The sequence below is a fragment of the Oreochromis aureus genome, linkage group 2 (assembly GCF_013358895.1).
Source record: "Oreochromis aureus strain Israel breed Guangdong linkage group 2, ZZ_aureus, whole genome shotgun sequence".
Lineage (NCBI taxonomy): Eukaryota > Metazoa > Chordata > Actinopteri > Cichliformes > Cichlidae > Oreochromis > Oreochromis aureus.
The window spans coordinates 13,428,581-13,456,063 of NC_052943.1; the positions used below are offsets into that span (position 1 = coordinate 13,428,581).

General features: G+C 41.1%; 1 protein-coding gene across 3 annotated transcripts; it reads right to left on the bottom strand.

Annotated features, from left to right (window-relative positions):
- Nucleotides 1–1,149: 1,149 nt before the first annotated feature.
- LOC116334441 (serine/threonine-protein phosphatase 2A 55 kDa regulatory subunit B gamma isoform) lies at nucleotides 1,150–27,317 on the bottom strand. 3 transcript variants are annotated; one of them, XM_039618498.1, is made up of 12 exons: nucleotides 27,182–27,317; nucleotides 22,803–22,962; nucleotides 22,062–22,395; nucleotides 19,136–19,293; nucleotides 13,311–13,408; nucleotides 12,847–13,012; nucleotides 11,712–11,824; nucleotides 10,720–10,897; nucleotides 9,823–9,987; nucleotides 7,685–7,854; nucleotides 3,427–3,518; nucleotides 1,150–3,281 (listed from the first exon to the last, which is right to left on the bottom strand). In XM_039618498.1, exons 4-12 carry the CDS (start codon nucleotides 19,215–19,217, stop codon nucleotides 2,987–2,989), a joined length of 1,359 nt encoding a protein of 452 aa, XP_039474432.1. In that variant the 5' UTR covers nucleotides 19,218–19,293; nucleotides 22,062–22,395; nucleotides 22,803–22,962; nucleotides 27,182–27,317; the 3' UTR covers nucleotides 1,150–2,986. The 3 variants fall into 3 exon arrangements, with proteins under 3 accessions (XP_039474432.1, XP_039474427.1, XP_031613828.1); XM_039618493.1 differs by lacking the exon at nucleotides 27,182–27,317 and having other exon boundaries at nucleotides 22,803–22,986; XM_031757968.2 differs by lacking the exons at nucleotides 19,136–19,293; nucleotides 27,182–27,317 and having other exon boundaries at nucleotides 22,803–22,986.
- Nucleotides 27,318–27,483: the final 166 nt, after the last annotated feature.

Sequence of the window (27,483 nt, forward strand, 5' to 3'; positions counted from 1 at the left end):
CAAATTCAGCAAGATTCTGGGAACATTCCTCAGAGATTTTGGTTCATGTTGACATGACAGTATCATACAGATGTTGCAGATTTGCCGGCTGCACCTCCATAATGTGAATCTCCTGTTCCGCCACATCCCAAAGATGCTAAGATGGATTGAAATCTGGTGACTGTGGAGGCTATTTAAGTACAGTGAACGCATTGTCATGCTCAACAAACCAGTTAGAGATGATTTGAACTTTGTGATGTTCATGGTGGTGAACATGGTGTGATATCCTGCTGGAAGAAGCCAACAGAAGACGGGTACACGGTGAGCATAAAGGGATGGACGTGGTCAGCAACAATACTCTGTAAATAAAGTGCTATTAATTTTGTAGTAAAGGGCCCAAAGTATTCCAAGAAAATATCCCCCACATATTACACTCCCATGACCAGGCAGAAGTGTTCATGATCCATGTTTTCATCTTAATTATGCCAAATTCTGACACAACCATCTGAATGAAATCAAGACTCTACAGGTCAGTTAACGATTTCCAGTGCTGGTGTCCAGTTTTGGTGAGCCTATGCTTTCTATGTAAAACACTGTTGTGATAGGAGCAGAACCATTTTAAATTATTATTTAACGCCTGCGCTTTTCCTGCTACAAGTTAATGTGTCCAATTTAAGAAGAGTTTGATTCACACTGGAACAATGAAGACGGTGAACAACACACAAAATGAGTAGATTTTCAGCAGAGACTGAAAGAAAAACTTCTGATATTTATGAAGCGTTAACATGAGTTATTTTTAAATTATGAAGAAATGTATTTTGCTCAGATTAACTGTCATTAAAGCATAAAATAGATGATTGTGGGGTTTTAAACTCAAGTTTAGGCAGAGAGAAGAACAAAGATAACCAGACAGAAAAATTGTGCAGAATCATGAAACTTGGTAATTATTTCAATTAAATTCATTCATTATTAAATCCCTTAGCAATACAGTTAAATTTTAACAGCCTCCATATGGCAAGACATTTAAAATCCACATGTAATAAGTGCATAATAACACAAGGTGGCGCCTTAAACTACATGATAAGCCAAAGGATGCATATTAACAGTTAAGCAATGTTAACAGCTTCATAACTAAACAGTAATAAAAATCACAATGATACACCCATTGGATGCAATTTCGTTGAAATCTTTATTCAGAAAAAAAACATATTAACATTATTTATAACTGTTCGTTTGACAATTTTGTCATCAACATACATTAACACAAAAATATGTGGCTTAGTGTGGTAAGGACGTGGAGTAGGCTACAACCGACAGAAAAAAGCAAAAGGAACAAAAAAGGACAGATAAAAGAATTTGCTGTTTTCTAAAAAATAAACACATCAGCAAAGTTATCAGTGAGGAAGGCCGAAGAGATTAAAGTACCATCTCTTTGCTGTAGCTTTGGAGGCAGTCATCAGTACCGATGATCAAGTCTGCAGTCCGTTTATGGTTGTTTAAAAACAACAAAACCTCATACATGTCAAAAACCGAGCTGATATACACAGACACCATTTAGGCCCTTAGATTTTTTTGTCTTTTTTCTTTTAATGGTAACCACAAACATTCCCCATTCTTCTCGGTTTGCAGTTTCACTGAGCAGAAACTGATTTTGTGGACGGCTTCATTCGAAAAGTACGTGTTAAGTGTATGAACCGAACACCGGTAAACATGCTTCAGCGTCCGAAGACATAAATAAAGGTAAGGGAGCTCGGTCATCTATGGTTACTCGTGCTGCAAAGGGCCCCCCAGTGGGCCCCTGAAGCCTTTGTACAAGCTGGATCTAAAATGGTTACGAAGGCAGCCAAGCCAGTCAGTGAGTCAATTTATAAACACCTAGGCTAAATCTGTTTGACATGCAGCATTTATCATTTGATTGCTGAAATTATTTATTTTATAGATTTTTTTTCTTTTTAGTAATATTTTTGCTTGATCTGAGTTTAACATATTTAATGTCAGAGTAGCACACAAAGCAGCCCCAGACCAGAAGCAGAAATCAGAGACGTTCGGACACGTTTCAGCAGGGAAAACAAGAATTACTGAAATGCACTGTGGACCATATATGAGCGCGTGTCCTCATGTTAGGCCATGGTGGTATAGTATCATCTGGTAACTTCTGCTTCTATCTGCAGGACTGTAACTGTTTCACGTTGCTGAACGCAGCCCAGTTTTTGGTCGTCTCTCCTGATTCAGGGAGAGCTCAGAGGCGTCTGGTGGGCTTAGGAAGAAGGGGGTGGGGTCCCAAGTTCATCCTCGTACATCACGCAAATCACTTTACCTCATCCTCATTAATTACCATCATCATCATTTAAGAAGAAGTTACAAAAAACAGAAGAGGGAAAGCTGATCTGAAATGATGATCTGATCTGAAAACAAACAGCCAGTTATATAAATGCCCCATTTCTCATCAGTGCGGCTGGTAGACAACCACAAAGGGTTTTTGTTACACAAAACAGTGGGCAAGGGATAAGAATAGGATTTGCTTGAGCACACAAATACAGAGAGCAGAGGAGGTGGAGGAGGAGGTGGAAAAAAAGCAAAAGAGCATGAAGAATTAAAAAGAAGAAGAAGACGAACATGTAAACGTCTCTCCACTCTGGGGCCGAGGGTGTGATCCCTCCCCTCAGGAAGCCGAGCTGCAGCAACCAACACACCATCAATCCAGAGGCTAACAATCAGGAAATCCACTGTTCAGACAATTTTGCAATCCATAATCCGTTGTGTAATCCAGCCTGTTCCCTTCCTAGCCCTGCCGAGGGCCTTTCAGTTCTGGAAGGCTGAGGAGGAGGTGAAGGAGGGACGTGAAACGCTGTGTATGAGTTCTGATTGTGTGTGTAGGTATGCGTTTTAGGCATCTCTTGGCTGTGTGAAAGTGTGTGTGTGTGTGCATGTCTGATAGTGTGTACATTCTGGCATAGTTGTGTTTTTGGGTGTAAACTCATTTGTATTTGCCGCTGACATCCATTCACTAATGCATCTCGGAGTTGAGTTTGTCCTGGAAGATGTAGAGATTGTTAGTGGCAGCGATGGCAATGATGTTCTCGTTTGGGTGCCAAGCCGTATGGAGGATCTTCTTGGTGAAGTCCAGGCTGTCCACACTGATATCATCCTTCCGGCGTTTTCCTCCAGCGGCACAGACCCTCCGCGGCTTCAGCACGGCCCTGGGTTTGCTGCTCTCCCGTGACGCCTCCAGGGTGACGTCGCGTTTGGTGTTGCGGTCGAACATGCGGAAGAAGTTGTTATAGGCTCCGGTCATGATAACGCTGTACAGAGCACGAGGATAGGAGAGATCCAGTTACTCTAAAGACAGTTTTCACGCTTTCATCACATCATTTCTAAGGTAAGCAGGTATGGCGAACGGATGGCCTGTAAGCTGGAAACACACATCCATCATCAAACATCGGGTACCTGTCGGAGCCGTTCCAGGCACACTCAAACTTGTCAAAGATGCAGTCGTTCTCGTAGAGAGAGCACAACTTGCTGCGGAGATAATCATGAACCTGAAAGAACACACACACGGATATGATTACAATCGAGCCCATCTCACAGCTGCATTACTCCCAGGTATCGACTCTCGGCGTAAACTATAAATAGAAGAGTGAGCAGAAGACACATGAACACACATACCAAGCTCAGCACAACCAAAACACATTAAATATGGGCATGCTGTAACACAATCCTCCCTGAAGGAAACGCTAATAAGACACAACACCAACCTTCAGCAATACAAGGGCCAGGAGTACATTTTAATCTAACCTCCTTTCCATATCACTAAATCCATTAACATCCAGCTCTCTACAATCGCACCTACCACGGGTGCGATAATAGAGACACACATGTATTCTTACACGCACACATACACTGACTTATAACTGCTTTTCCTTGTGCTTTTATTCGACCTGCCTGTGTCAGCACTGTGTCTGCCCAGTGATGCAAGGGGATGAAATCTACACCTCCTCTTCCTCCAGGTCCTGTTCTCTCCATTGAGCCCCCCCCACCCCCCCACCCCTGCTTTCCACATTTTGCATAAAGTCAGCAGCCAACAGCCACCTTGCAATCAATAAACAGTCAAACTGAGGTCGTCTCACGGTTGTACATCAAAACCAGTGACAATTTTGTTTTTCCCTTTGGGTCTTTCTGCACAGGGGAAAATGATACCATGTCAGCTTGAGCTGAATATACAGTCCTCTTTGTCACCCCCCCCAGTCCACATGATTTCTGATTTATAGCATGGCGCCTCATTCCTCATGAATTGGTGCATATTTTTCATGATCGGGGGGGGGGGGGGGTACAGGTGTAAATTTACAAAATAAATCCATAGATAAATAAATAATAGGGCAGCTTAGCCTTTAAACCCCCACCCCAACCCAGCACCCACTTTCTGCCCACACACAATGGATTTAGAATTACTCCGTTTCTTGCATTAATTTGTCATGAAATACAATCTGATCTTTTTCTATATGACAAAATATACACAAAGATGAAATTGCTAATGCTAATGCTAGTGCTGGAGCAATAAAATAATAGAACCTCAAACAAAAGGAAAACTGAAAGATAAAATGGAGTGAAGCCTGCAAGCTCAGGCAGACAATTCCAGGCGTGCCTCGTCACACACACCTAACATGCGTCACTCTCCTCACATAACAAACCAAAGATACCCTCCGGGTTTGATGGTCTATTTAAGTTATAAATTTCTCCCTTGACAGGTCAATCCCGCTATTGGCCTGCATCGATGCCTGCCATTTCAACCCCTCCACTATCCCTGCATCCACCTGTAGGCTCCAGAGGAATATGTACTCACTTTTCATGTGTATCATTATTTGTGTGGAGTGATAGGCTCAAAGCACAGACACCACACTCTGACAATAGTCCTCCTGACAGATTTCGACTGGAAGATGTTGAAGCAGGTTCAAATCACAATGCTTTTTCTACTCTACACAGTTTGGGCTCATGTTTTTGTGATTGTTATACAATGCCCCTTTGTGCTGTGTGTTCTTCCCAAATGGTGTGATCAATCCAAAAACCACTTTCCCAGCAGTGCCATACAGTTTCAAGTTGTCCTTTATTAAATTTCAAATACAAAGAAAGAGGTGTCTTTCTGGAGGTTTTCCTTTGATTTCCTGCTGTGGGGTCAGTTCTCCATAGCGTCATAAAACAGACCAGCTTCACCGATTCCTTTTAGCCTTGAGCTGTCTGGGTCTGCCCAGCTTTCTATGGAACTAAATTCACCTCAATAAATTCTAACATGTCTTTTCTAAAAGGCATGATTTCCATCAGCTGATGCTGCTGTTAACTCCTGATTCCAATCAACTCTGCTGTTAGCATAGCAGTTGGAATACTTTTTCCAAACAACACTGAGTGTTTAAATAAAGTATTGAACAAAAACAAGAGCAGGATTATTATTATAGTTAAAATAGAGTCCATATCTGTGACTTAGATGAAGACCTGACCATGTTTTTATTCACATTTATACCTGAATGCAGATATTTTCAGAGGCCACCGTATGCTGCAACCTCTGCAATCCTTCTCTCTAATCCTACCATTTACTCTCTTTTATTCATCTCTCCTCCTCACATCACACCATTCTCATACTCCCTCCCAATTCCTCACCCCTGTTGTCCCTCCTTCCCCCCTTTCTGTGCTGCATTGCAGATCTAGGTGTCAGCCACTGTGGAAGGTATCCCTCCTTCACGCTTTACTTTATGAGTGGAGGCTCGGGATCCTATAAATAGCTCCAGTGCGTCTCAGCCTCCCACTCCTGGCCGCCTCACAGGCCCTCACACGTCAGGCAGGAACACATACACAAACACGCATGTTCACCCACAGGCCTGAGGCAGGAATACTAAACACATACTGGAAAAAAAGGAGCTGATAAATAGTTTTAGTGCCTATAAATGCATAACCAGAAGCTAGCGTGGCCTATTGTAAACACTTAGAAGTGACACAGGAGACAAATTGAGCATGTATGTGTAAATAATAGCAGGCGTAAATATTAAAAAGCTTATTTTCTTAGCTTATTATTTCGTGTGTATATCAACAAAGCATTTTTAAGCCCCTGTAAATTAACTTCCGCATACACAACTGATAATTTATGGGTTTAATTTGTCTTTATTCATTTCTTTGACATACAAAGAGATTACGATCTTAAATTAAAAAACTTCCTGAGGATTCTGCATCAGTGAGGAGAAGTGCATTCTCTGGCTTGAAAATCAACTCAATTATCCTTAAAAGGTTTGGGAAAAAATCGAATCATCTGTAAGTACTGTGATTGTAAGAGACAATCTTACACTCATGACTCATTTGGTTCTCCGATCTTGTATTTCTTCCATAATGACAATTGCCTTCTTTCAGTAAACCGTTAGTCACCTCGCCATTTGGACAACACAACTGGGGTTTTTGGTCAGTGGTAATGATGACAGTTGATAGTTTGGTGCTGAGTTTCTTAGTAACACCACCCACTACAGTAACAGGTTCAGACCTTTTTTTTCCTTTTTTTAAAATATCAACTCAGTAATTAAAAAAAGAAAAAAAAAGAAAAGAATTTTCCCCATTTGATGCTTTGATGATGCAGAGCTTTGTACATATCAGTCCAGAGTAAGGTTAAGATGTGCAAAAAATGGGGTGCCAGTAAAGCTCACCAGGCTGAATCCATCCCAGAGCATTTGCTGCATGTCATCCCCCTCCTCTCTCTTGCAACTGTGCAAAGTCCATAGAAGGTCATTTTCATAGTCTTAAAGCTAATCAAGGAACCTGCTGTGCATATGTAAAGTTTTTCCTTCATTCAGTGCTTTCTTTAAATCTACTACAAATATAAATATAAATAAAACAGTTTAACCTGTCGTGGCGGTTAAACTGGCGGTCGTGGCTCAAGAGTTGGGAGTTTGCCTTGTAATCGGAAGGTTGCCGGTTCGAGCCCTGGCTTGGACAGTCTCGGTCGTTGTGTCCTTGGGCAAGACGCTTCACCCGTTGCCTACTGGTGGTGGTCAGAGGGCTCGGTGGCGCCAGTGTCCAGCAGCCTCGCCTCTGTCAGTGCGCCCCAGGGTGGCTGTGGCTACAATGTAGCTCACCATCACCAGTGTATGAATGGGTGGATGACTGGTTGTGTAAAGTGCTTTGGGGTCCTTAGGGACTAGTAAAGCGCTATACAAATACAGGCCATTTACCATTTACCAACCTCCATATATATGGACATCACATTTTGCGTTGTCTAAACCAAAACACTAAATTTTGCTCTTCAAGGGCCTGATATCCGCTTACGAGGCCATTATACTGCCACTATGCTATTGAAATTTAAAGGGAATGTCCTGATATGTGGATCTCATTTTTGTCAGAAACAAAAATCAGGTAAAAAAAACAAAACACATAATTCTTTGTTTTTACATTCATCAGGTCCCAATCAGCCCAAATAGCAAAGAGAAATTAAAAATGTATGCCATGAACGAGTTTGGGTCTTAGGAGGTTAAAGTTATAGAAACCCAACTGTCAATTGTATTAATTGTGACTTGCAAGGATCCCTGACCTCTGGGAGCTCCTTAACCTTGATCTATCCATTTCTCATTATAGTAGCTGGGTAAGACAGAATACAGTATATAATATTCATCCCGGTGTTTCTTGTCATTTATTGTGACACTGCCTCATGTTTTTCCACACATCGCCAGTCACACACCTGGTATGTCTCTAGGGGCTTGCTCTCCATGTTGAGATCCCAGACTTTGGCAGTCAGGTAGTCTCTGGTTAGCAGGTATCGACCGCTGTGGCTGAACTTGACGTCCGACACAGAGGAGATAATCTCGGAGAAGAAAGAGCGGGCGCTGGGGTCCTCGGGCTCCTCAAACACTGGCGAGTGGGAGGGAGACAAAAAGGCGAGAGAAGGAGAGGTCAGCGAGTGCCATTAAGCAAGATGAAAGGCAGAAACACAGTTGGATATTTGTGCTTTTATCTCGTGTACAGAGATAAATCTCTCAGATGAGTCATTATGTTAAGTGTCATTTATGAGACAGAGAGACCATGGACACGACTTCTGTATCTTTCTGTAGAGGTGTTGCTGTCTGAATACATCAGTGTATAAACATTAGCAAATGTCAAAGAGCTCTATTAAAGTTGCTCTAAACACTGAATATAAAAAATAAAATGAAAGATCTAGCTGCTTGCTGAGCACAGCTTGTGCAGGAACACTGCAGCAGTGACTCATGATCAAAGCTGTAAACTGAATGGATGAAGCATTACAACAAGAACAAAAAGTGGGAAACAAAGAAAAGACAGGCAGGAAAGCTTGGCTCACAGTCCTATAAGTATTATTTATGACCAAAATGTCAATGAACATTTCACTCTTTTAGTCAAATTTTGCAGCCATGTTGTCAATATATGAGTGCACTAAAGTACTGCAAGCAGTCGAGGAAAGCATGGCTAAGATTCAGTGACAATGATTTTTGTAAGGCATACATCAGTTTCTAAACAACAAGCTGACACAATACTGCATGTATGAGACTAGTCGGGATTAACATTTACATTTTTGGTGTATGAAATAAAATTGTTTTGTCGATGTTACCAACAGAAAAGAGAAAGATGAGACTGTTTTATAGCACAAAGCCAAAAAAACAATAAAACATCAGAGCAGACGCCTGCAGAGGCTGTGTACAGTCGTTTGCATGACATCTGCTGTGATGTGAAGAATTTGTGGCCTGAAAAATTCTCATCCACATGACATATGGTGACAAATGCTGCAACCGTCTTCCCTGTGATGACTTGCACAGTGAACTACTGCCGGGATGTTTTGGGAAGCAAGCACAGAAAGGAATAGTTGTACATAATCATTTATACGATTAACGCGTCAAAGAATTATTTAAAAGAATGACATTGCTTTTATAATGCACAAATGACTCGATGTTCTGAGAAATGAACCAAAGTGACTGAGAAAAAACGTAAATACAAGAAATATAGTGCCATGACTTGAATTGTTGCCCCTTAAGGACGGCAGATTTATGGAGCAACTAGCCCTGTTCTGAGGTAGAACTAAAAATTATTACACAGAGTAGAAAAGGTCCAGAAGAGATAAATCATGCTTCTACACTGTGGGGAAATCATAATTCTTACAGTTTATCTTTTAGGCCATTCGTTTAGTATTATTTTACCTTAAGTTTTGCAGGCTGGAGATGAATAAAGCTTAAAATTCGGCACAACAGCACTTTGAACTAACATGCTCAATATGCCTAAAAACTTTAACAATTTGTGCTAAATTAAATGTCTGGGAATACCAAAGGAAGAAAAAATTGCCCTGAGGGGGCACACAAGAGTTATCAAGGGATTCCACTCAATAACACAAATGCAAACCTCAATTTAGGTATTTAGAAGAAAAATCAGAGGATAGAGATAAACCCAGCTAACAGAAAAAAGCACTGCCATTCCTTGCTGCTAGTTTGGAGCACCTGTGGCTCAGGAGGTAGAGCAGAGAAATGGTGGTTTACTCTAGTCTGCTTGTCGAGGCATCCTTGGGCAATATACTTGCCCAAGTTGCCCCTGATCCATCAGTGCGAGCATGTGAACGCTAGGCACAGAGAAAGAAGTGTTTGTGCTTGAATGTGTGTGAATCCATAAATGAGCTTTGAGTGCTCAAATAGAGTACACAAGCTCTGAGTACCAATCCATTCCATTTAAGAAACAAATACTGATGTTGTTGAATTTTAGGCTGTCTTGAAGGGTTAGCATACTTATGTAAAATCTTAGATCTTTTCTAATCTTTGCTGTAAAAACTATAAACATGCAACATGCACGTGTCCATCATGTCTCTCACCACGTTTTACTCACATTTAGAGTGCTTGTCACATAGTGCTGCTTCTCTCATGTCACAGAGGCGCAGGGTGCCTTTACTGCTGCTATAGACAAACAAGTTACAGTGGTGGGGATGAAACTCAGCCGCTGTGATCACCTCTGTCAGGTCCTCCATGTTGGCTGGCTTGATGTCCACAATGTCTGATAGAGAGCGCCACAGCTGAGGAAAACTTTCAAAGAGCCAGCTTCTTCGGGTCTGCGCTTCATAGACTGCACATAATTAATTCATTTATTTATGCATTCATTCATCCTTTTATTAATTTAACTCCCTAACTGACTCAATGAGAAAATAATTAAACTGATTAAAATAATATGGAAACACACACAGGCCAATAATCTATAACGAAATATAAACAAAAGTTTATATAAATGTATACATAGCCAACACTATATCAATAATTCACAGCAGGAATAAAGCAAACCAATATAAATATATCTAGAGGGGATAGTTGGGAGAAAACTAATTCCATATTCACATAAATTGTAATATTATAAATCCTGTCTGGGTCAGGGATGCGACTGTACTGTGTCCTATTGAGCTGGATTAGAACTCAGAAAAGGGCTGAAATATTTATGCAGCCACTGAATTATTCATTAAGATACATTTTCACTCCTCAAGAATAATACTCCCCTCCCCCAGCACTGTGTGTGTCTTTGTGCATATCTTCATACAACAAAGTGGGATTTGCAGAGCTTGTTGCTTTGTGTGGGCAGGAACTGATTATTGAGTATGTATGCATTAATGTATGCATTCATTATCGCAGTCCCTGGGCTTTGGCAAATATATGCCTGCTTTATGTGCGTACACACATAAGTGTTTGTCTTCATCTCCTCCGGTCCTTGTGCACGAGTGCTTCGAACCATGAAGGATACTGAAGCTACGGTCAGTGATGTCCAGATGCCAAAGGTTGATTCTAAGGTCATCCGCTGACATGTAGGTCTCATAGTCAGAGTTGACAGAGATGGAGTTGATGTGGTAGGTGTGGGCATTGGCAAAGACTCGCCGAGGAGTTACCTCCACCATCAGGTCCATGGGCTTCAACACCGGCACCTGGAAAGCCCCAAAGAAAGAACAGTTTAACATTTATTCTGAATGAAAGGAAAGGAATAAACTGAAATAATTTAATTGTATCATAGTTAATATTTAATGCATTACTTCCTTTGACATCAATAATAAAGGAGCAACTCTCAGGAGCGAAACTTTAGCAAGTCCAAGAGCTCATTCGCTGCTTCACTCATTTGGGTTCATTTTAAAAAACTGTTTGTCGACACATGCTTACATTTAACAAATTCACCCACACAAAGGGGGACTGCACAATATTGCATGGGTAGTCTTAAACTTATGGCTTCTTTTTCTGCATACTGCACAGTGTTAGAACCAATGACATTGGTTCTCCTCCAAAAGGACAGAGGTGCATTATAACCAGACATATGGAGGCACGGTGAGTTACTCGTATTAAGAGTTTACGGCTGATAGAAACACTGAAGCTTTTAACTAATTAAGATCCAGTGTAGACATTTTCTTCCTGCGCTGTAGTGAAGGATAGAAAAAGGATTTCACCACCCCCACAGGCTCACACATACTCGCATGTTCCTTGTGCCAGTGACCCATTTTTACACATGCAAACACATCTGTACTCACTGACCCAGTTTTATTTCCTAACCTTTACAAGACAGATAGATAGATAGATAGATAGATAGATAGATAGATAGATAGATAGATAGATAGATAGATAGATAGATAGATAGATAGATAGATAGATAGATAGATAGATAGATAGATAGATAGATAGATAGATAGATAGATAGATAGATAGATAGATAGATAGATAGATAGATAGATAGATAGATAGATAGATAGATACCTGTAGAGAGGTGACTGTGGAGATATCCTTGATTCGACCCTCTTCATCCTTCAGGTTGTATCCTTCTGGTCGTTTGTCTCTTTCACTCACCTTCCACAATTTAATGGTCTTATCTGGAAAACAGATAACAGGGCCATTAAATAATCAGATAAAGGTGCTTGCTGAAATGTTTTGATGTTAAGAGACTCTATCTAGATGTGATTAAAAATATCACAGTAGCCCAATATGGGATTTCATTACAATCAAAGCTACAATCACTAAAACTAATTCATCACACAGTGAGGTTGGTAAGGAAGCTTGGTCTCTTTATATTATACTGAGAAAACAGCAACAGCAAACATGTCAGCATGTTTGCTACTCAGCTGCTGAGGCAGGTCCTACATATTTCATGCCTTCAATTATAAATAATAAAGTACTTTAAAAAAAAATCAATACTCAGGTTCTCAGGGTAAATATAAACTAAAATAAGTATTCCAATACAGCCATAAAATCAGAACGTAACCTCACATCCTAATGTAGTACAGAGAAGGGTTGCAACACAAACAGAAACTCATCTGCGATTAGGCAAGGGAAAATCTGCTTCTGACTTAAGACCTTAATTACGAGACGTTCCTCACCCACACAAGCATGTTAACTCCTTGAGCCAAAGGCAATTTTTTTTTTCAGTTCAATTAGTAACAGCCACAATCCTAAAAACTTCATTGGGTAAGGAACACTGGGGCAAATTCAGATTTATCTTCAAGTGGTCAAAATTTTGAATTTGAGAGAGCATAGTAATTTTACAACAATACAGGAGACTGTGGGAAGTGGAACACCTCCAATGGCAAATTAAAAAGAAGTGACACGCAACATATAGTAGTTTTAGGAGGCCTTGCCATTAAAGCTGTTTGGAGCTTTAAAGTGGGTCACTCATTAATTTTTTTAAGAAGGCAGGTACTATTTTAATAAGATACGGTCTGGCAGTGATCAGGTGGAAAAGGGTAAGGGAGAAGCAACAGTATCTCAGAAACATGCTCTTAGATAATGCCTTCAGAAAAAGCAATCATTTAAAGTGGTTCACAGCAAATGTAGAAAATATCAATCAATCACATCAGCTTCCAGTTTTCTCCAGGGTGTGTATGCAGGAGGCTCTCACCATTGGTGGAAAGCAGGAAGTGTGCAGCGTTCTGCTGAGGCAGCCATCGAATCTTATTGATCTTCTCCTCAATCTCCAGACTCTTAAGATAGTCGAATTCGGGCTCATGGCTCTGAAAGGTGCTGTAGACATTGTACTCTCCCTGGGAGAAGGGCTCAGTCTGGCTCTATGAAAAGAAAAGGAAATGAAAGAGAAAAAAAAGGTAGGTGAAATTGAAAAATGTGCACGTTCCATCACCTCGATGTTAATCAGAAACTGCTTGGCATGGACTCTGCACAGCTATAATGACACACTCTCTGACACAGCAGGGACATCAAGTATTTATCAACCAATATAGAGTGTAGCTGGAGGGGAACCAAGTGCATTCATTGCTGCCCTTACAGCTCAAATGAAAAATGTTATATCTGAACATACTGCATGAGTGCAAGTGTGTCAGTGTTGGTGTGGTGCGCATGTGTAAGTACCTCAGGTTCCCTCTGAAAGATGACCACACGGCCCCCTTTGTCTCCCGTGGCCAGGAGCTCTCCAGTGTGGTTAAACTCAACAGTGGAGATGATATCAGCTGGAAATATAAAGACAAAGATGAATGCAGAAAGAGAGAGAAGAAGAGAAGGAGATGTGTAGTATGAGAGTGGAAATGACAGTGAAAGAGAGAGAAGGAGTAGCCATTAGCCGCACATCATCATTCATCTGTATAATGTTCATCTCACACTAAATTATTAAACCAAATCAACAGTCAGTGGATTAACATGTAAGTGGATTAAAATATGCAAATTCATGTTTGGAATGAGACAATATTTGATAACTATTGCATAACTGTGCTTGAAATTTAAGAATGAGCTTTATAAAGAACATGCAAGTAGATGAAAACAGGAAATCAACCACACACACAGCTGTTTCACAGTAGGCACAGGTGCTTTCTGTGTTCCACTATGATACATACACAATGACGTACAAGACTAGAGTCACTCGGGTTCATGTTTTTATGCTGGGGTGAACACGTACTCTTTGGTCTCTATTAAGGACATAAACAACTGCGTGTTTAAAGTCACGACACAGTGAGTTTTGATCGCTAATTTCATATTACATTAATTTGTATATTTGCCTCACAGCTCCCATCGCTCCCTAAACAATAACACAATGGCTCATTTACAGCGCTGAAATATCGGGAGTCGGCACATTATTATCCACTTAGCATTTAGTGCAGCGAGTCAGTGCTTTACGTGGTCCATTCTGTACGACACAATACACAAAACATGAAACGGAAAAGTGCGCAGTTGTGTCGTCAAAAGAAGAGCGTGTGAGCGGGACAACTGAGGCCCGTGTGTGGTTCAGCTCCGCATGTAATCTGCTCCCTGTCCTCCTTTCACCTCTGCCTTTGTGCAGCAGATTGAAGATTTAGTTGTAAACATACAATAGATTTAGAGACAAAGCTGCTTGAAAGTATCTGTGCTTAAACCTCTTTCAGATAGATTAAACTGTAAGGTTCAGTAAAAATGATGAGTGATGAAAAGAGATGTAACTGACCCAGCATGAAGCTTGGCTAACTTACAGTACTATTCCTCCAAGATCACAAATGCCATTGTGAACAGACACATTAAAAAAAAGTATTTTACCCCTCTATTATCATTTGTTTTGTTATATTCCTTTATTCAGGAAGTAACTATAAACCTCACTTAGGAGGCAAATAGCAAATCAACAAACTTACTGCAGCTGAACAAGAAACAGTTCCAGCATATTACCTCTCACAAACCCACAAATTGTTTTCTTTTTAATGTAAAGAACAAAAAATAAGTAAAAGTAAGTAATGACTATGGAGTGCTAGATGTGCTGGTGTAGGCTGTTTTCATTTGTTTTTACATTTGCCGTCATGGTTTTTCTTTTTACTAAATTAATCTTACTACAGGCGGTAACCCTTTGTTAAGAGTAGGGAGCAGGTGGAAGAGAACCTAAAGAGGTGGAGATATGTACTGGAGAAAAGATGGATGGATGTCAGTAGAAGCAAGACAGAATACATGGGTGTGAATTAAAGAGAGAGAGACAGATGTAAAGGTGAAACTGCAAGAGGCAGAGGCAGTAAAGTTTAAAAACCATCTGAAGCAATGAATAGAGCACAATAGAGGTGAAGAAGAGTTTGCAGGTAGGGTGGAGTGGGTGGAGACAAATGATGTGGTGATTTGTGACAGACATATAGCAGTGAGAGTGAAAGGGAAGGTTTACAAGATGATAGTGAGACCTGCAACGATGTGTGGTTTGCCACTGACAAAAATACAGGAGGCCAACCGGTAGCAGAGTAGCAGATATTCTGATTTTCATTTGGAGTAGCCAAAAATATTAGAAATGAATATATGAGAGGGATAACTCAGGTTAGCAGCTTGGCAACAAAGCAAGAGGCCAGGCAGAAGGAAACAAGAGAAGAGTCATGGATGCAGTCAAGAAGGACATGCAGAGGCTTGTTGTGATAGATGGTGCTGCTAGGGATAGGGCGAGACAGAAGCAGATGAAGCACTGTGATGATCCCAGAAGATGATGAAGAGGAAGATGATGATTTAGACTGCTGACAACAGCTAGATATTTAATGCATTAACTAACACTTCTTCAGTTATCTCAATAATAATCTCTGTTTCTGTCCCACATAACACTGTTTAACTTGTGCATCGCACTGGGCTGCTGACCTAAACATACACAATGACCGAGTATCAATCATGATAAACTGTGAAACTGCAACTGAAAACTCACTGCTGACCACAAAAATAACAACAAGGCATTACAGCATCTACTGGATTTCTCTATACAGCACATGGTGTTGGTAGAAAAGAACATGGCTCTTACTAAACTTGCTGTAATAAAAATAGAGCTTGGAAAGTGTATTTATTGAGTCAGAGTGATTCAAAGCTGTAGCCTTGCCTATTTTGTTGTGGCCTTGAGAAAGAGAGATTTTATGATGAGGAGAGGCGGGGACTGCTCTTCAATCTCCACAACAACACAACCTCATTCCCCCTCATACATTCTGTGTATCACTTGTTACCTCTTTCTTTACTTCAGCCATCTTTCATTACACACACTTTCTTGATCTCTCAGACGCTGCAGCACCTTTCTTATTATTCGGTGACAATTTCCCTGCTCAATTTTAGGCTCTCTCTCATTCCCTTTCAACCCACATGTTCTTTTGTCATCTCTAATCTCCCGTTTGCCAATCTCTCTCTTTGCCCCATTTCCCTGTCTCAGTTTCTTCTTGGTTGTCTCTGCACATTCACCTCTCTTCCTCTCTCCCTCTCTCATCCCTCCCCCACAGCACTCTGCTGCCTAGTGTGCACAAGTGCTGGTGATGCTGGTGGTGGTGGTAAAATGGAAAGGATGGTGAAGGGAAAGGGCTATGAAGCTGAGGCAGCGGTGGTGGTAGTGGTGGTGGTGGGGGTCCTCCAGTGTGTAGGGGTTGCCATAGTAACAAGCAGAGCCAACCAGTGGAGACGGTGCTCGTAAAGGTTAGCCGTATATGGAATCTGGTGAAGGAGGAAGTGGGATTCAGCAATCCAATCCTCGCAGGAAGAAGGAGCGCGGTAAAATAATTATGCTGCTCTAGTTCTGTCCACTAACAAATGTTGCTAAATTAATACCAGGAGATGAAGCAGACGCTGTGATCCTAATTGAGGATAGGCAGATAATTAAGGGATGCACACAGACATGCAGACCCCTGTGTATGCAGTCCAATTCACAAACGTGCATATGTGCACCAGGGGGGCTTTACATGCACATGTGCATAAAATAATGCAAAAGAAAATGTGTGAGCTTAATGCTCCGTGCATGAGTGAGAGCCTGGATGCATACAGACAACTGTGTCTCCAGTCAGGTCACAGTCAGAAAGAGCTAAGCTAAGCAAAAGTACACAGTATAGCTGAATAAAATATGGAGCACACACTCTCTCCTGGCTCAGCCTTAGTCTGTTCTCAACCTGGATCCTCTGGTCTTTTTGTTCCTCTGTTTCTTTTTTGTGCACACACACAAAACACACACCCATCTGTGTCTTTCACTCTCTTTAATAGAGGAGAAAAAAACCTAATAAGAATCTAAGCAACAACTGCAGAGATAACTACCATCATGATCACTGTGGTTCTCTCCCAAGAAGTATTGCTGTCCAGTTCACTTGTGTGTAAACGCAATGTGTGTGCTGTTGTGAAGCTGTAGGTTTTTGTCTTGTGGATAAGTGTGCTACAGTACAGCAAGCTTCCTCAGTCTGTCTCTCCCACAGACTGTCCATTAGCATCAGCAGGCTTGTCTGACTCATTGCCACACTGCAGAAGCTGAAGGAACACACTGTGACTGCAAGTGCATGCGCTCACACATACAGCACAAGACAACACACAAACATGAATGAACCCAATGATACAGAAAAGTATAAAACAGGCACAGGGTATGAACACCAAATACACAAACACTGTAGTGTTTACGGACAGCAATGCCTTAAAAATCACAGCATAGTAAATACAAAATTAACTGTTATTAATTGTATGGTTCGAATTTTTGGGTTGCTGGTTGAACAAAGCAAATATTTTTTAGATGTCACAGTTTTCTCACAACATTAGCAGTGAAAATAGCTGACAGATAGAGCTGAAGTGATTAGTCAGTTAATCTAATTGTCAGTCAGATGATGCAGATCAGGGTGGAGGTAAAAACACAAGGAGGCAGAATTCCTGTTTTGGGGGGTGAAAGGGAAGCAGACATCCTACAGGTCCAATTATAGATATCTTAGGTCTGGGTAAACACGGACCATTAGAGCCAAGCCAAAAACATACGCTCCTTAAAAGCAGGGACAAGCCACCACTCAGCAGGAGATGCATGTGTGTGTGTGTGTGTAAGCTGTAGCTCAAGCACCACGCATTTCCTGCATACGTGTGCACAAGTGTGTATACTCAATTACCCTGTAGAGAAATAGACGGGTTGGAGGGGGTGAGGGAGGAGGAGGGGAGAGCCTGCCGGAGGGAGATGGCAAATTGATCCCTGTCCTGCAGTTTTGGAGTTATCTGGGAAAAAGAACTGGCGCATGTGTTTGTTAGAAGTGCACGTGTGTGGAGAGGAGTGATTTAAGCCCAGCACAGCAGGGTTTCTGCCATTTCTCTGCACAAATATCAGCACAATGGAGGAGCTGGTGTGAGTCTAATGGTTATAGATATAAACAATTAGAATTACAAAACAAGCGAGCTGCTGCGCCTGTAGACTGTACACCTGTAATCCCGTTTTGCCAAACTGCAGGAGCTTCTTCTGACTGCACGTGTTCTCAAAGCTGCTTGTGATTCATTTTTGATTTAAAAAAAATCAATTTTTCCGGCAGATTTGTGAGACTAACATGGAAAAACGATGAGAGGCTTAGTATGTTTATACCCAGTCTGACCCCAGTGATATTGAAAACTCAGAATATGTTTCGACAGCTCATAAATGTTGAAAAATTAATCCTTCGTTTAAAAAAAACCCAAACAGCATTGCCTTTTTAATGCTTTCCTCTGGCCTTAATGGCATTAATAGATCAATCAATCCTGAATTTCTTTTGCACAAAATGCAGAAAATTCACTCATTTTATCTTTTTGGAAATTAAATGTAACTGTTGTCTGTAGTGTTTCACAAAACCAAGCAATTCTCCAGGAAATTCAAAGCTTTTTTCACAACTTTCAGACATTTTACAGATGACACATTAATAAAGGTGATGGAATGAAATGAGAATGGGAAAAAAATGCATTTCCAGGCCTTTGTGTGAACATCTACACAGATTTGATTTTATTCTGTGTGTGTTCGTTTTCATGGATGTGAAGTGCCCATGTGTTTTCTCCCTCGGTATAAAATAGAAGAAAGATAGCAATGCTTTGAAGGAGGCGGGGTGTCATCTGGTCAAACTATTTAAAGAAATCAATCATACACACAATCCGAGCAGGCAGACTGAGATAAAAATAAAGAGCTGGATATAAAAATAGTGGCACACAAAAAAGGATGAGGCAGACAGACAGAGACAAAGTGATGTTTAAGATATTTATAACAGTCAGATTCACATGGAAATCCACCCGAGTCAAACTACTCCCTCACACACACACACACACACACACACACACACACACACACACACACACACACACACACACACACACACACACACTTCTTTCAAACACTCACACATTCTCACATGGAGCCATTAGCACACAGATGTGCACACATACAGCTCTCACATCTCATACTGGGGTCATGTGGCGTATTTGTGTGACATAGATATGACCTTCGGGATAGAAGAGGATAGAGCACACACCTTCAGTGTAAGAAGCAAAAGGCTCAGGCTCCAGAGAAAGGGTAGTGATGTCGGAGCACAGGACCTGGATGGGGCTCAACATCCTGGGGGAGGACTCCAGGGTGGAGAGGGGTGGACAGGATGGGGCGGAGCTCTTCAGGCTATAGCCAGGAGCAGCCCTGCAAGAGGAGCAAGGATGGACGGAGGGGGAAAGGAAGGGAGGAGGGCAACAGGGAAGCAGAGGGTGAGGAAGGAAGGAAAGTAGGAAGGAAAAAGGACCAGGGCAGCAAAGGGGGTTGAAGGTGGGGTTAAGGGTAGGGACTGAGTTACTACATTACCACACTTGGTCATGAGTACTCACCAAAGAAAATCAGCTGGTGGTGTATTCATGATCACAGAATAACATATTGGGTTTGGTGGGAAAAGCTAGCAACACATGAAGGATGAACACAGAAAGCTAATGGGACAAAGGCTTAAGCATGTATTGTTTATTCACTTTCATTTAGCTTTCCAGGTAATCATTAGTGTGCATGGCCCAGGGAGAGGCTACTCGGTCACGTTTTCCCTCGTGACCAATTACTTGAATTACTCAGAACTTGCCTTAGAATAGTCTTTAATGACATATAATGTGGAACATAATCAAATCTCCCCATTACAAGTTACTAAACAGGGCAAACATCCAAAGATATTCAGTGTAACACAGTTTACATTTTTAGAGCCATTTAGTGATTTTTCTATTTTCAGTTTCTGCTCGAGTGAATAATAATAATTAATAATGGGCGCTCCATTATATATAATAATGGGGTTATTTAAAAAATGTCAAAAATTAGAATTTGTTACTCGATTCGTTGAACCAAATCAGATACTTTTTAAGGCAAAGGAAGTTTGTGGACGAGGGGAGTAAGCAATGTATGTAATTCAAGAGAGGAGGGACTGCAAGGAAGAGGGAGTTTAAGCATCCCTCCCCTGTAGGAGTTACAGGAGAGGGGAATCCCCACTGGAAGATCTACAGACACACATTTACACACATAGACACAACACTTGCAGACACACATCCACACAAATTCAAACCTGAACTAACAAAAAGATGCACACACACGAATATAAATGTAAACACAGGAAAAAGAAAAGAAAGAAAGATGGAAACACCCACACACACATACAGGCACACACGCAGGAGACAGCGAAATAAACCCATGAATAAAAATCACATGTACCATCTCCTTCTGTGTGTCTATACCAAGCTCGGTTTTCCCTCAGACACGCGTGCTGTGTTTGAGCAGTCTTCAGAGGGCTGTTGGATAATTGTTAGGCAGTTGTGCCACTTCAGCACCGGACAATGCTGTGTGTTGCATTAGAGACCCGACAGGGAAAAAAGGGGCAGGTGGAAATGGGGAGGCGGAAGGGGGATGGGGTGAACATGGAGGAAAGGTGGAGGGGGTTGGAGTGGATTCACAAATTTTTTTTTGTTTTTGTTGTTTTTTTGAGATAGGAAATAATATTTGTCGGTCATGTGGGGAACTCCTGAAACTCCTCTCCATTAAAGCTCATAATGCGCTGCACAGCCCGTCACACCAACAGTGTTGAGCAGTGCCCACCTTGGTGTGAGCTCATCAGCAATTCAGTCCTGAATAATTCCTGTGTGTGTGGAATAATTAATACTGCCATTATTGGTGGGTGGAGATGATCTGCCAATCACTCTGGCCAAGCATGAAAAGCAGCATGTTTATCATTGCTGGCTGTTACTATAGCAATAATGGATGGGTGTTGATGGGTATTAAGGCTGTTTTTTTTTTTTCTTTTACCAGTCACTTACTAAAAACCTTTTTCCTGAAATGGATACAATGGAAACACAGTATATGTAAGAAGAAACAGAAAAGCACACCTTCACATATGGACAAAGACATGCACAAATGTAATCTTCAGTGGTGTGTTGAATACACACAAGAGTATTTGCACAATCAACAGGCAGCACTACAGTCTCCCCTGACTACAGCATGTGCTTCTGTGCAAGGGGAAATTATGCCACAGCACACACAGAGGAAGCATAATTCCCTTTCTACAGTGATAGGAGGATCACAAACGAGCTCGCAACACGTTCATGACCCCAAAATGATAATCCGCTGTTCAGGTCTAAGGCGCGTAGCAAACAATGAGCTGAGTGTAAGAAACAGACAGACGAGGCAGGAAAGCAGACAGGTAAAGCCAGCATGCAGGTAAGATTAGTGGTGGTAATAAGATAAGCAGAACGTGGTTATCCACGGTCATAATCCATCTCCTTTATGCTTTATAAAGAAACCAAAGAAATTCAGTGGTTTGTACAGTTTTGTAGGCTGCTGGGTTTGTAAATATACCCCCTGCCTTAGATCATGCATTCAATCTGACACCTGAGCCAATTATATAGAAGAGTGGGGGAGCAAACAGGGAGAACACGCGCGTGACGCTGTTATCATACGAGAGCCGACATGCAATGCAAGTACAAAAAGAGTGTGGAGGAATTTTTATGCCTTGTTTTTCTGGAAAATTCTCTGACACACAAACACAACTGGAGACAAAAGTGAAGACACTCGTGCACGGGCCAGATCAATTCCTCCCTGCAGTGTGACAAAATAGCTGTGTAACACAAAGTAGCACAAACAAAATAACGAATGAAAAGTGCTGGGTGGGAAAAAGGAAATAGTGTGAGAGGAGGGGAAAAGTTGCCTTAGATGATATAATTTTGCAACGAAGAATGTTTTGGTTACTAGAGCTTGTTGTTTGCAGCTCCTGTCTGAACAATAATTAACACAGAGCTTATAGAAGCTTAGGAAGCTGGCCTGAGCTAGTTTTGTCACGCACTCTGTCTCACTCACACTCCAAAAGTTCAATACATAGATACACACTTGCCTGAAGGAAATACTTAAATACAAAAAACAGACACATACAGCTTCCTGTGTCATCTTCTTACCTTCAGTCACATAGTTGTGGTCGGGGAGGAAGCCGCGGTGGTTGAGAGTTGGGGTGGAGTCAGTGTCTTCGCCCATCAGCGGGGCCTGGGGGAGTGCCCGTCTTGGTGGGGCAGCGTGATGGTGGCAGATTGGTGACGGAGGGGATGGTGGTGGGGATGCCGTTCAGCACAGTGCCCATACTGCTGCCCGCCTCCTCAGCACAGGGGCGCACAGCTTGTCATCCTATACTTAAGTAAGGCTGAGGGGGAGGTACGGAGGGAGTGGGGCAGCCCCGAAAGAGCGATGGATGCGCCTGGGAGTCCACAGAAGTGCTTCTGAGAGCCAGATGCAAACCTGCAGAAAGGGGATCATTTGGAAACAGTTCAGAAACTACCAGTGGTGAGCTTGATTTGTACCTCACAAGAGCACGCATTAGTCATGAGGCAAGGAAAATCAAGCGCACTCCGAGTCCACCCTGCAGTTGCTGCGTCCAGGTGTGGCCAGACCGATTCTGCTCTCTCACAAACACATGCAACATAAACAATCAATGTGCACTCAGAAATGGGAAAAGTCCCAGCTTGTTAATAGATGCTCTAACAGAAGAAGAGGAGATGAGGAGGAGGAGAATGGGGGGAGGGGAAAGAGGGATGAGCAGAGTCCCTGATCGTTGTATCTGCAGTGCTGCTGCTGCTTCTGCAGTAAACTCACACGCATGGACACACATATACAGTGGGGATAAACGCAAAGGGACACGCACTCACTTTGGCAGCTTAAAAGCCAGGTACTCCTCAGTGGATCCTCTATGAATAATGTCTTTTTCCTCCTCACTGGCTAACTGTCCCTCTGTCCCACTGGTTTCTCGACTGTTCCAGTATGAGGAGGAAAATCCTTCTGGTCCTGCGTTCTGCTGCAGTCTGTGCTCTGGCGTATGTATGAAAGGCAGAGTGAGAGGTAGAGAAAGGGGGAGGGAGAGCAAGAGAGGAGCTTTTCTGCTGTGCTGGTACTGTGTATGATGCATCAGCGAGGGCCCCGCCCACTGTCTAGCACAGCCAATCATCACAGACTAGAGATCTGCTTGACCACTGAATGCAGGTGATTAATAATGATAAAGAAGCTGAGGATAGAGGAGTGGGTGGCAGAACGGAAGTGGTACAGCGTCTAATAAGGTTGTGATTAATGGGAGAGAAAGCAGAGAGAGCAGGAGAGTGTTTCGCCTGACTATGTGCTCAGTATGAACAACAGAAGAGTGACGACTATAGCCTTTACCTGGAGACAAAACTGAAGTAGCAGACAGACTGATACAGTCAGTTAATACACACTAAAAAGCAGGGACAGGCAATAATTTAGTTAGCTTGTTTTAACAAGTTTGAGCAGTATCTAAAAATAACTTTATCAAGTTACCATTCTACAAAGTTTTCACATCGTACTCTTTTAGCTCTGTCAAACCACATTTTACCTTAAAAGACTTTTTAAGCTCATAGATTAGCATGCTATACATTTCTTAATTATCTATACTAAAAACACATATTTCTGGTGAATTATCTGTGATAGAGTGAACAGAATTTAAGAAGTCACAATGAAATCTGTTGCCAGTTCTACCCCATGAAATTCCATGCCTGTTTTTTGTACATACTAAACAATTACGACAGTGTATTAATCACTGTGATTATGTTATAGGTTTTATTTGGTGAATTCTGACTCTTTTGTGGGAATTAGGCTAGCTGCTGCCACTGTTTCCATTCTTTGAGCTCAGCCCTCCTAGTAAATCTTCTGATTTCAGACTTAAAAATAGAATTGATCTCCTCAAGAAAGTTTAATTAGGAACTAACAAAATTATTTAAGCAAATTTAGTCTAATGTAATGCACAATAATGGTGCAATTTTTTTTCCTTTGAACTTTTAATACCAGGTCTAGATTGTTCATTAAAAAAGAACCCCTCATTATATTTTGCTTCCAAGGTGCCAGATTTTCTTGTGATTTTTGAAGTATTCTTGAACACTAGTTCTCCAGGCTTTCTGGAGGTCTATCAAAGTTCTTTTTTAAACCTCATTTTCAGTCCAGTCTGCATACTTGACCTTTATAAAAGGAATGTTTTGGGGGTTTTTACGTGTTAATCCACTTAACACGGACCTAAGAGCCACTCAAGCATTAATTGGACTTAACTCAAGCGATGAACACATAAGACTGATTCGCAAAGAACCTATTTTAAATTGTATCTTTCTTAAATTGCTACTATTTTTTGACAGAGACCTGTCATAAAAGCACATACATTGTTCCTATTTCTTTTGTTGAATCTACAAAAAATAAATAAATATCAAAGACAACACAGTTATTTAATAGTTTTGAACCACCAAAGTGCATATTTTGGCACAGTGTGCAGTGTATCCTTAAACAATTTGAGAGAAAAGCACAAAAGAAGGCCTAAAAGACAATCTACAACAGATAAACAGCCACCCAACACTGTTTATTGTTTATTACCTTTTCAGCAGTATGCCAGAATCTTGAGGTGAAGACATCACTTCACACCATTATATCCTCATATGATGTGTATTCTACTATAAGCTGCAGACAGTGTAAACAAAGTTGTCTGAGCAAATGTGCTGGACAAATGATGTGGCACACTACTAACACAGTAGCCATACAGCACAGTAATGCCCAGTAAGAAAAGTACCAAATAAATAAATAAATATGAAGCATGAATGAAATGCTTTGGATAAGCTGTTCTGTAGAGTTGTGGGGATCCATTAAACAGCTGTTCCACTTGCACTTATCAACCATATTGCCCATCCTTACTCCAAGGGATCAAAAATGACCACACACTAAAGGAAATAGCACTTCAGTTCACACACCAATGCTCGAGTGGACACACATACACACAGACAGTGGAGTTAGCACAGCAGCAGGGAGTGAGGGGCTGCCAGTGACAGTTGGTGTCATCACTGGTGCTGGCTGTCTGCCACCAGGATTTAACCTTCCCCCCTTCCCAGTGAACAAGAAGAGCTGTTTATCTGACTTACTCCAAGACTGCCAACATTGCCCTCCCCCACCCACCACTTACCAATGATGAGCAATGCGCCACACATTGCTGCCATATCTGACCTTCTATGTGCCCCCTGCCAGCATAAAATATACTACAAACCCCTCTTTTCCCCATGCATAGGTATAGCTACCTGTACATATTATAATGGACTAATGACATTTTTAGATCATGACTCTGCTAGAGTACCTACATATCACAGTTTACCTTATACAGGGAATTTCCAGCCCTTCAGTTTATTCACTGTCTAAAAGGAGACACGTTAGATCCTCTCCCCTTAAAGCCTCCCTACCTTTATTCCAAATTTCTTCTGATTGGCTGTCCCTACAACAAGGACATCCCAAAGTGGGGTAAGTAAGCTTCAGTAATACTTTGCCACAGCACTTACGAGAAGACCAAAGGAGGAAATGACATGAGGAATTATAAAGCTGCAAATGAAACGCATCGAACTGCAAAACTAAGCTTTAACACTACTACTAACCACGTTTATTCTTGTAAATGAATAAACGTGGTCCTTCTGTTTTCAACCAATGTAAGGTAACTGTTTGTGCCTCAACAGTGCAATTTCCCCTATACTGGTAAAGAGTACCTTTAAGTATCAAGTAAATTAAGGAATTTATCAAGCGCAAAATTACGGAAGAGGATTAGGGCCACTGAAAAAAAAGTTGGCACGTCTTTTTTTCTTCTTTTCCTAGAATTCTGAAACAAAAGTCAGAATTCTGAGATTAAAGTCAGAATTCTAAAAAAAATAATTCTGAGGGGAAAAGCCAGAATTCTGACTTTAATCTCAGAATTCTGAGATAAAATAATTCTGAGGGGAAAAGCCAGAATTCTGACTTTAATCTCAGAATTCTGAGAAAAAATAATTCTGAGGGGAAAAGCCAGAATTCTGACTTTAATCTCAGAATTCTGAGAAAAAGTCACAATTCGTAGATTAAAATCAGAATGCTGAGAAAAAATAATTCTGAGGGAAAAAGTCAGAATTCTGACTTTAATCTCAGAATTCTGAGTTTAATCACAGAATTCTGACTTTTTCCTTTGAATTATTTTTTCTCAGAATTCTAACCTTTTTTCTCAGAATTCTGAGATTAATGTGAGAATTCTGACTTTTTTCTCAGAATTCTAGAAAAAAAAGGAAGAAAAAAAAGACATACCAACTTTTTTTTCCCAGTGGCCCTAATCCTCTTCCGTACAAAATGGCCCAATCAGTTGAAGAACTTTTGTTTTTAAGTTGTTTTTCTTATTGATGTTTTTTTTTTTTTTTTTTTTAAATCATTGTAGGTTAAATCTGTCATGGTTGATTCAAACCAAGTCAGAAACTTCTCATAAATAAATGCAAGGACAGAAGTCATCCTAAGCTGTAGCCCCAGAAAAGCGGGTAAGCAAATAAACAGGAAAAATGTCACAACTTAGCTTAAGTTGCTATTATAACGAGACGTTAAACAAAACGCATTCAGGTCCTGCGTTTTTTAAGCATAAATTGTTTTGGTTTTTAAAGCTGTTTTTAGTCAGTTTGGACCTGAAAAAAACATCTGAGAAATCCTGCCTTGGCATAAGTTTACAACATCGCTATGCTAATGTGTTAGCAAATATTTCCTCACTACCTGATTAGCTCAACTGAGCTCAACTTCCGGTTGCGAGTTCAGGCTTAATGTCAGTTTTAAGAACAGTCACTGCCCTTTAGATGTGGCTTGTCTTATTAAACCATGACAAAAGATATAAAGCACTGGGAGTCATGAAAACATCTGCCTGGGGTAAAAGAATAGAATGAACTGAGCAGAGAATGTGTGCCTCACATCTGCATTGCCAGGAAGTTAGTGAAAAGAAGTCATGTTGCCATGGATGTAACGGAGTTTCTTCAATTTCATTTTTCTCAAGATCTAACCATTAATTTACTAACTTTCCCTAACACAGTTATTTTTCTAAATGTATTCTAAACCTTTAGTAAATTAATGAAAAATAAAAGAACAGGTATAATAGAGCTTAAAACACATTTTTCAGTGTCCTCTTATTTCATTTTTATGGTTGGAAAAAAAAATCATTACAACAGGTGGAAACATGAGTAAACAGACACACAGTAATTATCATTATCACCTTACTTACAGCAGTTTTGTTTAGCTGCAGTAAATGTAAAGTCCAGCTTTTCCTTGCTTCCATGCTCTGCCTGACCCTGGACCTGGCTGTGTGGCCTTGGGTCTCTCTCCTGTCTGTAGAGACGGTGCCTTTTGTCAAGGCTTGGCTTTGGACCCATCCTGTAACCTTGGTAACAGAAGAGCGTGACCACCCATCATCCCCTCCCTTAATTGGACTCGTTGCCCTACACAGAGAATCCGAGCTGTTTTGTGTCCTCTCACTATCTCTTTCAATAGAAACGGTGGGGACACCCCTGCAGAATTTTTTAATAT

Coding starts and splice junctions, on each gene's coding strand:
- LOC116334441 (XM_039618498.1), bottom strand. CDS start 19,217: ATGTTGAGCCCCATCCAGGTCCTGTGCTCCGACATCACTACCCTTTCT. Junction 13,409..19,135: donor TTTTGCTTCTTACACTGAAG/GTGTGTGCTCTA, acceptor TTATATTTCCAG/CTGATATCATCTCCACTGTT. Junction 10,898..11,711: donor CCACAGTCACCTCTCTACAG/GTATCTATCTAT, acceptor GGGGCTTTCCAG/GTGCCGGTGTTGAAGCCCAT.